Source organism: Dromiciops gliroides, chromosome 1, assembly GCF_019393635.1.
Source record: "Dromiciops gliroides isolate mDroGli1 chromosome 1, mDroGli1.pri, whole genome shotgun sequence".
Taxonomy (NCBI): Eukaryota; Metazoa; Chordata; class Mammalia; order Microbiotheria; family Microbiotheriidae; genus Dromiciops; species Dromiciops gliroides.
In genome coordinates this window covers 550260976-550275551 of record NC_057861.1, presented here as the reverse complement: position 1 = coordinate 550275551, position 14576 = coordinate 550260976, and the positions used below count along the sequence as shown (strand labels likewise).

Genomic DNA, 14576 nt, shown 5'->3' with positions numbered 1-14576 from the left:
CTTTATGGTTACCCAAGTGCCTTACATATGTAATTTCATTCAGTCCTCACAACCCTATAAATAATATCCATGTTTTACAGATGATAAACCAGACAATACTAAATTAAATAACTTTCCCAAAGTCTTTTACACAGCTGGGACCCAAATTCCAAGTGCAAATGTTTCTTCCTAAATACATAAGCACAGGGCAGCTAGATAGTGCAGTGGATAAAGCACTGGCCCTGGATTCAGGAGGACCTGAGTTGAAATTCAGCCTCAGACACTTGATACTTACTAGCAGTGTGACCCTGGGCAAGTGACTTAACCCTCGTTGCCCCACAAAAAACAACAACAACAACAACAACTAACTACATAAGCACTTAAATTACTTTTCTTATGATTACCTAATAGGAGTTTACATTAGATTTACGTGGTTGTTGCCTGGTCAATTAGTTGTGTCTTACTCTTTGTGACGCATTTGGGGTTTTCATGGCAAAGATACTGGAGCGGTTTGCCATTTCCTTTTCCAGCTCATTTTGCAGATGAGGAAACTAACAAACAGAGTTAAGTGCATTGTCCAGGGTCGCACAGCTAGTAAGTGTCTGAGGCTAGGTTTGAATTCAGGTCTACCTGACTCCAGGGCTGGCACTCTATCCACTGTGCCACCTAGCCACCCCTACATTAGATTCATGCCCTATACTTATTTAGATGGATTGGATTTATAATCTCATTGATGTACATAGTAGTTCTATTGGTGCAGATTATAACCCTTCCATATTTCATCATCCCATGTATTTTTTTATTCTTATATTTCCATAAGTCCTCCTCAAAGAAACTACCTACATCAGTGAAGGCTTTCCTTTGGTTCATAAATTTATCTGTATTCCCAATATGAAACTTGAGCCATGTGTGGCCCTTCATTGTTGCCACAAGACTGACACCCTTCCTTTTCTAGTTATATATGTCCTTAATGATGTCTTTTATGCCACTTCCTATTTAAATTTAATTTTTGGTCATATGTTACAGCCACCATATAGCCCCCATGAGTTTTTCATTGTCTTTTGGTTAGAGAACTGAGCACAAACCAGAGACCTCAGAGCAAACCCTGTGTATCCTCATCACTCTTATTTTAGGAGCTGTTAATAACAGCCTTTGATGAGCAGAGTTAGAAGCATGTTTCAGTCTTATGTTTTTTCACCCATGAGACCAGAGAAGACAATAAGTCCTGATCTAGTCATGAAGAAACATACCCCTTCTGCAGGTTTTCATGGGATATTTAGTCAGTCCATAGTACTCATGATGAACATAATCAAAATTTACCATGCCTATATTTGCAGCTTATGGTCCAAAATAGCTGTTTAAAAAACGAAGTCCAAGAAATTCTATGAAGAACTCCATTAAGACCTTCCAAATTAAATCAACTTGTGCATTTGAAGGGAAGCACCAAGAGTTATGCCTGGCCAAAATTTAAGACCAAAGCTAAGAGATTTTGCTGATAGAAAAAATATATATAATAAAGGCAGGAATAGAGGCCAAGTGGGTGGAGAATGACTTTGCCTCTTTTGCTTTTTATTATATCCCTGACTCTCAGGAATCTTTCCCCACCCTACCCCCAAAGGAAACTTTGCATTGTCAGGTGGTCACCCCATCTACTGTCTAAAAGCTTTGGACTCCCTTCCATTCAATGAGAAAGATGTCTCTAAGCCATCTCCTCTCCTCGAGGTGAAGTCTTTGACTTCCTTCTTGGTCCCTTTCTCCAGTGCCCAAATAAAAGACTATTTTATTCTAATTAGACTGTGTGTGAGAGTTGTAATTCTTTAAAGAGGAATACCTAAGGACCCCCACACCACCTATTTCTCCCGTGACAATATCAGAGGAGCTTGAGAATATCTATCTAATCTTATATTAGATAATTTAAGCCCAGACGTAGGGTTAAAAAAAAAAAAAGACATTCTTAGCCTGGAAACATTCTGCTAGGCTTTGTTACTGGATATGGGTCTGCCTGTAACTAAAGAGCTATCAATTTTTCCTAATCAGAGAGAGGCCTTCTAGGGGCCAGGAGAGATCAGCAACACTCAGCAAGAAGGTCAGAGAAAATATAGCTATGATATCATTGAACATCAGCATCCCTTCATCACTGGAGAAGTGAGTTGCTCCTGGGTGTGTAGGAGCACATGTATTCCCATGGGTGTATGCTCCCATTGTGGTGCCAGTGCACATAAATGGCTTCCCACTGATGGCATGGTATTTGTAGGAGAATGTGCCCCAGCTTTGGAGGCCTTTTAGCTAGCACAGCCACTGCTTCTCATTCATTTACTTAAAGAAAGCTGGGCAAAAGTATTCTCTTTGCCCTGGGAAATAATAAAGATGAATCAATAACTCTTTCCTAGCAGTTTTGAATCTTTCTCTGCCTCTTCCTGAGTACTCCCAAATTTTTTTTCTACTCTGTTAGAACAGTAGTGCACAGTTTAGTAATGAGGTGGTTAACAACTTTTTAAATAAATTTTATGGCTTAAGACAAAAAGAAAATGTTTAAATTCAGAAAAGTTTTTTAAAAACTTTTAAGGGACTGAGACAAACTATCCCATAGTACTAGGAAATGAGATGAGGTTTAACTTCTGTGGAGAAAGAGTGAGGGAATAGGGAATTAAATGAAAAAATCATTGGTCACTACTAAATGCCTGAAAGAATTCCAGCAAGGCCAGAAATACCCTAACATACCTTTGGAGCACTAATGACCTCCCGAGAACTCCTCTGTGGCTGCCATCCCTCTGCAGTTTCTGAGTGGCTCTCCACCATTGACTGGCTTCTGGGGACTTGCTTTTGACTGGCTCTCGGGACTTTTCTTCCTTCTACCCAGGAATCCATAGGGTGGAGCAAGGTGAGCTTGTACATAAAAATCATCCTCAAAGCCAAAGCACAACTTTTTGGCCACTGAGGAAGGTAATACCTGTACCTGAATCTAGCAGACCTCCATCTGTAACATCTTGATCTCTTTGTCACAGAATGGAGTAGGTATGGTAAAGAAAGTGATGGAAGAACCTTTACTCTCCCAGGTTCATAGTGTATGTAAAAATCTTGACAGTTTATATCCTGGTGATAAAAAGCCTTGTAATTGATTTCTGAGCCAGAACAAAGCATGCATACAAAATACTTGAACAATTACAAGCTCTCTTTTCCCCTGAAGGCTTCCAAGTGAGGAGGAGAAAGAGGTAGAGGTCTTCCACCCTCTCTCTTACTATGTACAAAATAGATCATCTTTTCTGGGCCTTGTTTGAAAGGAAAGCCTCTTCCTAGAGGCAGAGACAAAGGGAGTATCCAGAGAAAGAGTTATACCCAAGAAGTAAGGAATAACTCCCCCCCCCACTCACTAGCCAATAATATGCAACCACCACTATTAGAAACCAAATCTCAGTCATAGATTTTATAAAATTGAAGGAAAAAAATTTTTTTACATAACCTAAAGTCTCTAAAGATTCATCAAATTGGAGTTAATCATTGAATTTAACTGCTGGCAAAATGTGACAACTGACATCGAGTATATCTGGATCTGTAAAAGTAAAGTTGGGGAATCTGCTGGGAAATGCCTGGAATAAAATTTTATTACCCTTAAGGAAACAAGGGAGTGAATACTGAAAGTACCACAAAGTACAAGTAAACATATGCAAATATTATAACCATAATGCTGAAAGTCTTCCGGATAGCCATCTTGTCACAGGACTACCCATCAGTATAATCTCTTTTTTACTAAAAAGTTGTCAGCAAAAAAAAAAAAAAAAGTTGTCAGAAGTCTTTTATTAGAATTTTTTCTGTGATAATATGTTCAATTTTAAGATTCATTGAGTATTTGTTGAGGATCTTCTCTGGGGAAGATACATAGTTGGATAGAATGAGACAGTCACTGACCTGGTGCTTTCAGTGAAAATTATTGTTCACTTTATGACTAGTTTTAATGGAATATCTTATTATAAGGAACAAGGTTATATTTATGACCCTAGTATGTTCATGTCTTAGAATTTATATTTAAGAAAATGAAGGAGTTGGAATAGATTATCTCCAAGTTCCCCTCAGGCTCTAAAACTACGATCCCTGTATTCTGTATTAAATGTACTCCCTCCTGTGGTTGGTTAGCACATTGGTTAGAGAATGGTACAATTGAGACCACTGCCTCACTGAATGAGCCATTTAGCTTTATCACAAGACCTATATAAGGATACACCTAAATGTAAATTCTCTCTAGCCTTCTCACAAACAAGTTCCTAGATGAATGCAGATAAATTAGTGTAAAGCCATCAACATTGTATAGAACAACAAAAACCAATTGGAAAATCACCTCATACATGAAGAGCAACTTCATGGTGGGGATATTTCATAGGGCTCATAGACTTAGAGCTGGAGGAGGCTTTTATAAACCATCTGTTCTAACGTCATTTTACAGATGAAAAAATTGAGACCCAGAGTGGTTCCGTGCCTTGCCCAACATCACACAGGTGGTAAGGGGCAGAGGCAGAGCCAAAACCCAAATCTAATGCCTTGTTCACTGTACCACATACTTTTCAAATATGTAATGCATACTAGTATCTGAAGCTACATTACAGGTAAAACAAAATGGTATTCTCAGTTAATAAGATGTGGAATCATTACATAAACAATCCTTGTTGTGGCACTTTCATCACAAAATTTAGCACACTAATATGTGAAAGATAATTTATAAATGTATTACTTGTAAGTGGAATATCAATACCAAAGAAATAGGAAAATTGATGTTGCAGTCAAAATGTTGCAAACAAGAAATGAGAGACTCATTGGTGGAAGGAGGAAATCCAGAAGCTCTACATACTGATTTTATTTTCCTTGCAACTTTTAATGTTTTTCTCTATACTCCGGTGAAGAAATAAATAGGACTCTTAAATTAAAACTGGCAGGAACAGAAATCGCTATCACTCAGCAACTTCTCCTTCAAGGTTTGTTCCATCTAGATTTATCATGCTAGGCAGGTCCTAGTTGTGGTTACCTATCAACCCCCAGGTTACCCTCCTTTCACAAAGCTCAGTACCTGGCCCAATCTTCCTCTCCAGCTCAAACCTTATCCTTACACATGAAAATGTCAATATAGATGTTGATATCCCCTCAAATAGTTTTGCTTCTCAGTTCATCAACCTAATTGATTAAACCTGTCCAATTCAGTCAATCAGTTTTAGAACTAAGTTAATATGGGACCTGCAGGGATCCTTATATATGTCCTCACTAGGACAGTGAGGGTACAGGGTAGTTGCTTTTGGTGGTAAAAAGGTTAAGTCCTTAATTTTTGTCCTTGTCTCATTATCTAGCAATGTGCCTGGTATAATAAGTATTCAATAAGTGTTGGTTGAATTGAATTGAATTGAATTGAATTGTCATTCATACTTTACATAAGACACCGTTGGAATTTATCATTTTAATAGTCCTTTCAGATGGAATTCTCATTCATGTACATAAATCATGAATATTTTTTTACTTTGACCAGGTGCTAATTATAACAAAAATGGACTCAGATGATGAACATTGTTTCCTTATTGAAATACTTAGCAAAATAAACGGTTAGTATTTCTTTTTCTTTGTTATTGAATTAATTTCAATTTTGTTCAGTCGTTTCAGTCATGTCCTAGTCTTCATGAGCCCATTTTGGGTTTTCTTGGCAAAGATACTGGAGTGGTTTGCCATTTCCTTCTCTCACAACTAGTAAGCATCAGAGGCAAGATCTGAATTCAGACCTTCCTGCCTCCAAACTCAGTGCTTTATCCACTGTGCCACTTAGGTAATTTCAAAACATATATTTTATTTGAAAACAATGCCTGGCTTAAAGACTAGTTCAAGAATATAGAGTAATGTTATGTTATTTATGCAGTATCTGTGTTCTCTAATTGTAGAGATGTTTGTTAGCCTCATTACATTCTTTCAGGAAAACTTCTTTTTCATATTAGGAGAGTTGAGTAAAATATGATCTTCCCACTTTAGTTCAGTGATGCTGAACTAGGTGAGTGAAAAGAATTGAATTTCCAATCAGTAAATGCCTAGATGCACAATTATATGAGGGATAACTAATATGTGAACATTATTGTACTCTAAGGCATAAAAATTACTAAAAATGAGGCACAGCATGCCTTTCAGCTGAGGAGCTCATTTTACTGTGGAAATTGAGTCTGTTCACCATATCCTTCTTTCTATCTCAGAAACCCTTAACATCATTAACTCACTCTTTCTTTCCTCCAGTTTCCAATAATGAGTTAGTTCTTTTTACTCTTTATCCAACACTCTCCCATTTTCTCCAGTGGATTGCCCTTAAATCATCTGTTCTCTTTCTCTTATCTTCAAACTCTTTCTATACACTGCTTCCTTCCCTATTGGCTTCAGACATGATCAAGATTCCCCTATCCTTAAAATACCTTCACTACATCCTATATTCTAAAGCTATCATTCTTTATTGTTGTTATTTTTCTCAGCCAAATTGTTTGAAAAGCTATCTGTAATCACTGCCTGTGCTTCCCTTCTTCTCTCTTACTTGTCAGCCCTTGTAATTTGGCTACCAACTTCATCACTCAGCTTAAACTGCTCTCTTCAAAGTTATCGACAATCTCTTATTTGCCAGATTTGATTATCTTTTCTCAGTCTTTTTCCTTCTTATTGCATTTGACACCATTGACCACCTTCCTCAATGAGTCTTATCTGGGCCTACATCTTTTCACCAGTTATATCTTAGGTCCTTTTAAAAAGTATTATTTATTTAAAGTTTTTATTCTTTATTTTCTTGAAATCAACTACTAAGATGTAATTCAAGAATTAACTTTTCACCCCTGGTCTGATTCCCCAATTGTATCATGTAGGTTTTAGACAAATACTTAGTCCTCTGAACAACATAATCTGTTGTTAGTATGCTCTTCTCTAAGGTGGATACTCAGTATTCCTCCCATCCATATCACACTTTCACCTCTTGCCAAATAAATAACATCTTCCAACCTTCCTCACAGCTCCCCTTGCCAATGGTCCAAAATATTTCTTACTCCTTCAAGAATCTTCATCTGCTGTATTCTACTTTAAAAAAAAAATGAAACACTCCTTCCTTACACTCAACAGTTCCAGACCTCTACTAAGATTCTATGCTAATGCTTCATCATGGTGTGGAAGTAGTCCCCTGGATCCTCAGAAGCTACAACAATGCTCTGGCAGCATCTACCCTGTTGAAAAGATTTTTAATCGGGACCCAGGGTTGGACTGCATGTCTGTTGTCCAACAATCTAGCAGAGTTTAGAGAGGTTTTTCATCAGGTAGACTTCAGGGGGTTTTGTTGTTTTGCCTTATCAACTCTTGAAGACTACCTACTAAGTACTATGGGTTACATTCTACCTTGATGCAGGGGAATGCTTACAATGACAAAATTACAGATCTTTGAAGTGTTGAAGTAATATATGTGTGTATGTGTGTGTGTGAATATGTGTGTGTATAGATGTGTATCTATTATACAGCAAAATATCTTGGTTTCATAGAAACATGTCTCCAAATTACACTGTAGGATTTTGTTTCTGAAACTATGATAGTAGATAGCTTTTACTAACTTAGTATCATGTTGTCTTCCTGATCTCAGTATTTTCTCATCTTCCATCTTGAGATCCATTGTGCTAGGTCTACTAACACAAAAACATTTACTATACAACTGAGAACTGTTTCTTTCCACCTGATTGTAGTAACTATCTTTGGTTACTACTGGCTAGACTTTTTCTCTTGTGTAATATTATAAAGTTAATACATGCTTTCATCTTCCTGGAGCTTACAAGCTCTTAATCAATGCATTTAACAAATAACTAATTTGTTTGCAGATGTAACTAATATATCATTTCGGCAAATCAGGACTTTAAATAACATGAGTAGACCTAAGGAGATTATGAGGAAAGAGACAATATGCGTTTTCTTTTGATTTTTCTAGATACAAACTATCAAATCACTTCCTCACCCAGCATCTTCACTCCTTTGTATTCTACAGATGATTATACTTTGATATAGTAGATAGTTTGCCACCCATAGAATCCACATTTCTTATATCTAAATGTTGTCCTGTAAGAATGAATGAGATTTAAAAAATTTTTAATATATTCTTTTTCCCAACTACATATAAAAACAATTTTTAATATTCATTTTTAAACATTTTTGACAAATATTATCCCTCCTTTCCTCACTTTTCCCCTAGATGGTATGGGTCATATATGTACAATTATGTAAAAGATATTCCCATATTAGTCATGTTATAAAAGAAGAAACAGATCAAAAGAAAAAATGAAAAAAGAAAGAAAGAAAAATAGTATGTTTCAATCTGCATTCCGACTCCATCAGTTCTTTCTTTGGGCTGGTATATTTTAAAGTATGTTTTTCTGTGTACTCTGTATACTCTGGTGAAAAATAAAATAGGACTCCTAAAGTAAATTTGAGAGCAAGTAGGGTAACTGTGAAGAATAACAATTCCCTAGTAACTCTTCTTACAGGGAGATACAGGGAGATATTTAAATGTTGTAGCAAGGATCACAAAATACTAATGTTCCCACTGTGCTGAAGTAAATTCTATTGAAATTAAAATATATAGTTAGTAACCACTCTCTAGGGGAACTCAACTCAGCCAGTATGAGTGAAAATTGTTGCCTAGAACTGGGTGTTAGAGTTATATTCAGACTTCATATTTGAAGGGGGAAAATGTCTAATGAGATGGGCTTTTGTTACACAAATAGTAAATGTTTGATATGGATATTTTAAAATCAAGTATTTCCATTCCATTGAGATTCAGGAAGTAAAAACTGAACATCTGTCCTGTTTAAAACATAACCTGTGACATATATTTTCTGTTGTGTGAGTGCTAAAAACAAAACAACAAAATCACTCTGAATCCTTTTTTAAAATCATTTGAGCTTTCACAAAGAAGTCACCTTTTTTGAAATATTAAATATATTTTTGGTTGTTGTCACATTATGTCACTTTAGAAAAAATTATATAAATTAAGGACATTGAAAAATGTTTATTTTCCATTGTTTTGCCAACTCAGGTTTAGAATGTATTTCTTTATCTCCTGAAAAAATAAAAGGTTTACTGGAATCCAATGATGTTTTAAATAGGTGAGTCAAATTTTTTTTTTATGAATGGTTTACTCTTTAATCAATATCCGTTGTTCTTTTTTTTTTTCCTTTTTTGGTGAGGCAATTGGGGTTAAGTGACTTGCCCAGGGTCACATAGCTAGTAAGTGTAAAGTGTCTGAGGCCGGATTTGAACTCAGGTACTCCTGAATCCAGGGCCGGTGCTCTATCCACTGCGCCACCTAGCTGCCCCAATATCCATTGTTCTTTACCCCTATTATCCTATAGCTAATTATTTCAAAGTAAGTCCAAAAGGGAAATCATTGATATGTCCAGTGGCCTTTGAGGGGATCTTCTCTTTTTGCTGTATTCTGAATTGGGTAAGAAAATAGCATTGGTGGTGCTACTCTTGGCAATTATTTCCAAAGAATAATCTTGGGGAATTTTCCTGGTTTGCTATTTGAAAATTGTTTGTGACAATAGCTAGCATTTGTATAGGACCTGCTATTAGCCAGATGCTGTGCTAAGCACTATATAAATATTATATATTTGATCCTCACAACAATATGGGCAATGGAAAGATGAAAGGTATGAGCCCTCCAGTGTGTAGCTGAGGTAGAGTAGAAATGCAAGCCAGAGTTGTTGAGTAGTTTGAAGACCTGAGAGCTTAGTGTATTCAAGGGAACAACACTCATGGATGTGCCACACACTAGAATTAGCCAGAGCATCACAGCCCATGTCTGAGCCCGACATGACCCTGAAAAGCCTCTGTGCATTCTTCTATTGCCCCTTACACCAGGAGCCCACACATCATGGCAGCAGGCTGCTCAGTTACTTACATAGAGAACTCAGTTCTTTTTTAATTATTCAAGTCCTTTCCAGCCACCATGTCTGCTATAGATCCAGATTTGCATTTCAAAATTCTGTATTACAACTAGCTAAATTAGTGTTTTTTTAGTCACAGTGATAGAAAAATTAGATGTAGTAGAATTAATTTTAAAATGTTAAAAAAAATTACAAAGTTCACTCACTACATGGAAATTTTCATTCACTTTGAATGATATAAAGTTATAAATAGATGTAGTATTTTTAGTTATGTCTAACCATAAGATGAGGCCTAATTAAAAATCCTTTCATAGATGGAAGAAACAATGCCTAGGCAAAAGGTCTGTATCAATGAACAAGCTAATTTATGCAAAACCACTTGCTCACTAGCTCTTCTTTACTTCATGACATATAAATAAGAAAAACAAGGTTAGATATATTTGGACCAAATAATTCAAAACATATGTATATTTATCTCATGTATCAATAGCCATTTCAATAATATTCAGAATTCAAATAACTAAAAGGAAATATATAATAATAAAAATGGAAACAATTTATTACTGACATTTTCTTTTGTAATTGCTAAAAATTCAAGATTGTGCTAGTCAGTCAAAAAAGTAGCAATAGAAAATTATGTACCCTATTTGAAGTCAGCTTGGAAAGCAGAATTGTAGTATGTTTTCTAAAATTACACAATAATCCTTTTTTAATATACAAATATAAGTATAGATATAATAGATATAACATTTCCAAAGTTGTTAAGCAATGTAGTATTGTCGATTTTAAAAGGATGAGACTTTTGAACAATTATAGAAGAATTTCTGATTATGATTTTTCTGCTGCATATTGATCGTGTTTGGGGGAAAACAAAAAATAAAATAATATGGGTTCTCTGCATTTCAGAACATAAAAATAGGCTACTGTTCTTTGCTTTGTGAGGAAAGGAACATCTAAGAAGGAACAGGAAAAGAGGAAGAGCAGATTGGCCAGTAAATTAAATAGAAATTGTATTGGTGCTTTTCCTAGATTATTGGACACATAGGCTTAGGGAGTAGAACAGCCAGGAACCACAACCCTTTACCATCATCAAGCTAGCATTCTCCATGGATAAATACGTAATTTTAATTCTGTTTCCTTGGCTCTTCTAGTGTCAAGAAGTGGTTCTGCATGGTTGTACATAATCGACATATCGGACCTGACTTTCCCTGGACTCAATTCTCATTCATGGTAGAATATAATTATGTAGAAAACTCTTGCTGGATTGAACATTGTAAACAATTGGATATTCCTTACATGGCCTTTAAAACAGTTCTCCCAGATGGAGTTTATAAAAGTAAGGAAAGTCCCAAATGACTAATTTCTCTATTCCAATTTAAATTTGTAATTTAATTTATACACTAAATTTTTTTCAATCTTTACTGTTACACTGCTTAAAATGAAGATTTAATAAACATTGTGTGCCTTAGAAAAGTGTAAATAACATCACTAAGGCTCCCTACAGACCTGCTAATGCAATTCAGTCTTTAATTAATTAAACTTGTGAATTGTGCTTATGATAGTGAACCCTTTTATTTAGTTTGTGTCTAATGCATTTTTAAGTAATATTGTTTTAAGCAATCCTCGTTAAATGGTAAATGACAATTTAATAGATACTAAATACAAGTAACCCACAAATTTGGGGGTAGGGATCTAAAAACAAACTCTCACTTACCTTTAGCAGTAACTCAAATGATTAAGTTGCAATTCCAAGGTAGTTAAATTGACCATATCCTAGTACCCTGGAGCACTGAATAATATGGAACAGGATTGAAAAACTAGTAGTAATGTAGCATTATGAGTCTCAGCTTCGCAACTATGGGCTACAAAATACAGGACTCTGTCTCTACTACAGACTGTAACTTACCCATGGATTTTGCCCCAAGTAATTGTCTTGTTATCTCTCACTTTCCATCAGGCTTTAGGTTTAAGTAGGAAATCAGAGCCAAGACTAGGAATTCCAATCTAGTTCTAAAGACTTGGTCACCTTGGTGACATCTTTGGGATCTTAAATACGTAGCAGTGAAAGTTAAATTGATCCCTCTCTAATGATAATATTCTTAATATTAGAAGTTCACAAAAGGGCTCAAAAGTATTCTTAATCCAGAATAGTAATGTTCAAAGGTTTCAGAGGTTTTCTTTCTATCTTCTTAAGGAAAACATTCAATGTAAATATTCTTTAAATAAAAGAATAATCCAGAAACAAATCTGTCATTTTTCTGTTTTAATAAACAATTGAATGTATATGTATATCCAAATGTGTGTATATATACACTTACTACATATAGTATATTATATATTGTATTGTGTTATATTATCTATAGTATATTTATATTACATATCATTTTATTTCTATATATAAACAAGTAAAATTCTTATTTTATTTAGAAAGTGCCTCACTGGACAGCTTTGGTGGTTTTCTTTTGGAAATTCAAATCCCGTATGTGTTTCTCACATCTGAAGGACTTCTTAACACACCAGAAATACTTCAGCTACTAGAATCCAAGTAAGCTGCAGATTTCTTAATTTTAGCAAAGGTACAAATATGCCAGATATTTTCTGTGGTTTCTGTAATAATATCCTTCTAGATTCTAAAACCTACATAACAACATACATAAGAATACCTTTGTATTCCCATATACAAAGGCAGGAAATTATTGGCATCCCAATACATGTGCCTCAGACTGCTAGGAATGGATAGAATGGAAGTGGTGAAAATGTAATGAACAAGGAAGCAATAAATATTTTCTTAAATTTCTCTCAGATGTCACACTATTTCACTTAAGTTAATTGTGTTTTTACAGCTACAATATAACCTTAGTGGAAAGATGTTGCAGTGAGTCCTTGCAGCAGTTTGGAGATACAGATCGTTATGTGGTGATGACAGTTGATGAGTGCACGGCCATAATTATTCAGGTAAGGCTAAGTGCTCAAGAAAATCAACTTAAGGAAAAACAAAATAATACATCTGTGTGTTTCCAGGTCTAATAATAGTGTCATTATTGGTTTTTCACTGAGCCTATGAAAGATTATTTCAAAGAAAAGGACAATAGACCATTAAGGACTTATTTGTATTATCAAATAAGTCTAGTTGAAAAGACAAGGGAGCTAACTCTCAATTCAAAGTCAGCTCCCTTAAGAGGATTTAAAAAGGCAAGAAAGAACAATACAGGGAGATGTGTGTGTATATCAGATGTTTGTTTTTAAAAATAATTTTATTAATATCTCAACAGGTAAAAAATCGAAAAAAATGGAATTGAAACTCAAATGGAACCACAAAACCTAACCTATTTACATTTGTTTTTAAAAAGAGAAATAAAAATAACTAAATTTGAAATTTAATAAAATTTTAACCTATTTTCTCTCTATTCTTTTCTGGTTGAGCAGTTATAAGGTTTTATTGCCACTGTTTTTTATTTGGTGTGTATGTTCCAATTCTGTCTGCAGTTAGCATCATTTTATTTCAAGTTAACAAACTCATATAAACATCTATATAAAACCATAACTAGCAATTTTAGTACATGGGGCAAATCACTTGGTTAGATGAAGAAGAGGGTGATCTTGGCCTCCTAATCCTCAGGAGGAGACAAAAGATACAGAAAGCAGCAAGAGGAGGACAGTTATGGTGGAGGGGGAGCAGAAGCAAACTGGCGAGAGGAGCACATTTGCAATGGATCCTAATTATGTTGGTCCAAAGCCGACTAGCAGAAGATTTCACAAGGCATAGGGAATATAAATCCAGTTCATCCTCAGATGTCAGTGCCCTGAGGCCAAGCCTCACTTGTACTTCCCTTACCCTTTTTTTTTTTTTGGTGGAGCAGTGAGGGTTAAGTGACTTGCCCAGGGTCACACAGCTAGTGTCAAGTGTCTGAGGTCAGATTTGAACTCAGGTCCTCCTGAATCCAGGGTCAGTGCTTTATCCACTGTGCCTCCTAGCTGCCCCCCTTCCCTTACTTTCACTTCTAATTCTGCATCTACTGCATACACAGCACACTGTTCTAAGGGCCGTGAATGAAAAGATAGGTTCTAAAACAGAAGTCATTATCTTTCCCCCTTAAACCCTCCCCACCTCCTACCTTCCCTATTGCTGTAGAGGACAATACCATCCTCCCAGTCCCTCAGGCTCACAACCTGAGTCATCCTGGATTCCTCACTCCACCACCCCCCATGTCCAATCTGTTGGCAAAGGCATGTTGATTTCATGTTTTCAACATCCCTCCTATACGCCCCCTCCTCTGTTCTGACAGTGCCGTCATTCTAATGCAGGCCCTCATCACTTCATACAAGAATTATTGCAGTTGCCTGCTGGTGGGTCAGCTTGCCTAAAGCTTCTCTCCACTCCAGTCTATCATCCTCCATTCATCCATTAAAGTGATTTTTCTAAAGTTCAGATCCAATTACGTCATGCCCCTGTTCAATAAACAGTACCTCCCTATTGCTTCTAAGATTGAATAGGGGCAGCTAGGTGGAGAAGTAGATAGAGCACTGGCCCTGGAATCATGAAGACCTGAGTTCAAATTTCACCTGAGACACTTACTAGCTGTGTGACCCTGGGCAAATCACTTAACCCCAGTTGCTTTAAACATCCAGGACCATCTCCAGGCATCCTAAGACTGAGATATCTTTCTCTCTCTCTCTCTC

General features: G+C 36.0%; 1 protein-coding gene across 1 annotated transcript in view; it reads left to right on the top strand.

Annotated features, from left to right (window-relative positions):
* The window catches only part of SHOC1 (shortage in chiasmata 1), a 123400-nt gene that overhangs the window by 79012 nt on the left and 29812 nt on the right, over nucleotides 1–14576 (top strand). The window contains exons 15-19 of the mRNA XM_043998679.1: nucleotides 5486–5558; nucleotides 9044–9113; nucleotides 11048–11232; nucleotides 12324–12441; nucleotides 12740–12851. Of these exons, the coding sequence (XP_043854614.1) occupies nucleotides 5486–5558; nucleotides 9044–9113; nucleotides 11048–11232; nucleotides 12324–12441; nucleotides 12740–12851 (558 nt within the window). The remainder of the gene's footprint in view (nucleotides 1–5485; nucleotides 5559–9043; nucleotides 9114–11047; nucleotides 11233–12323; nucleotides 12442–12739; nucleotides 12852–14576) is intronic.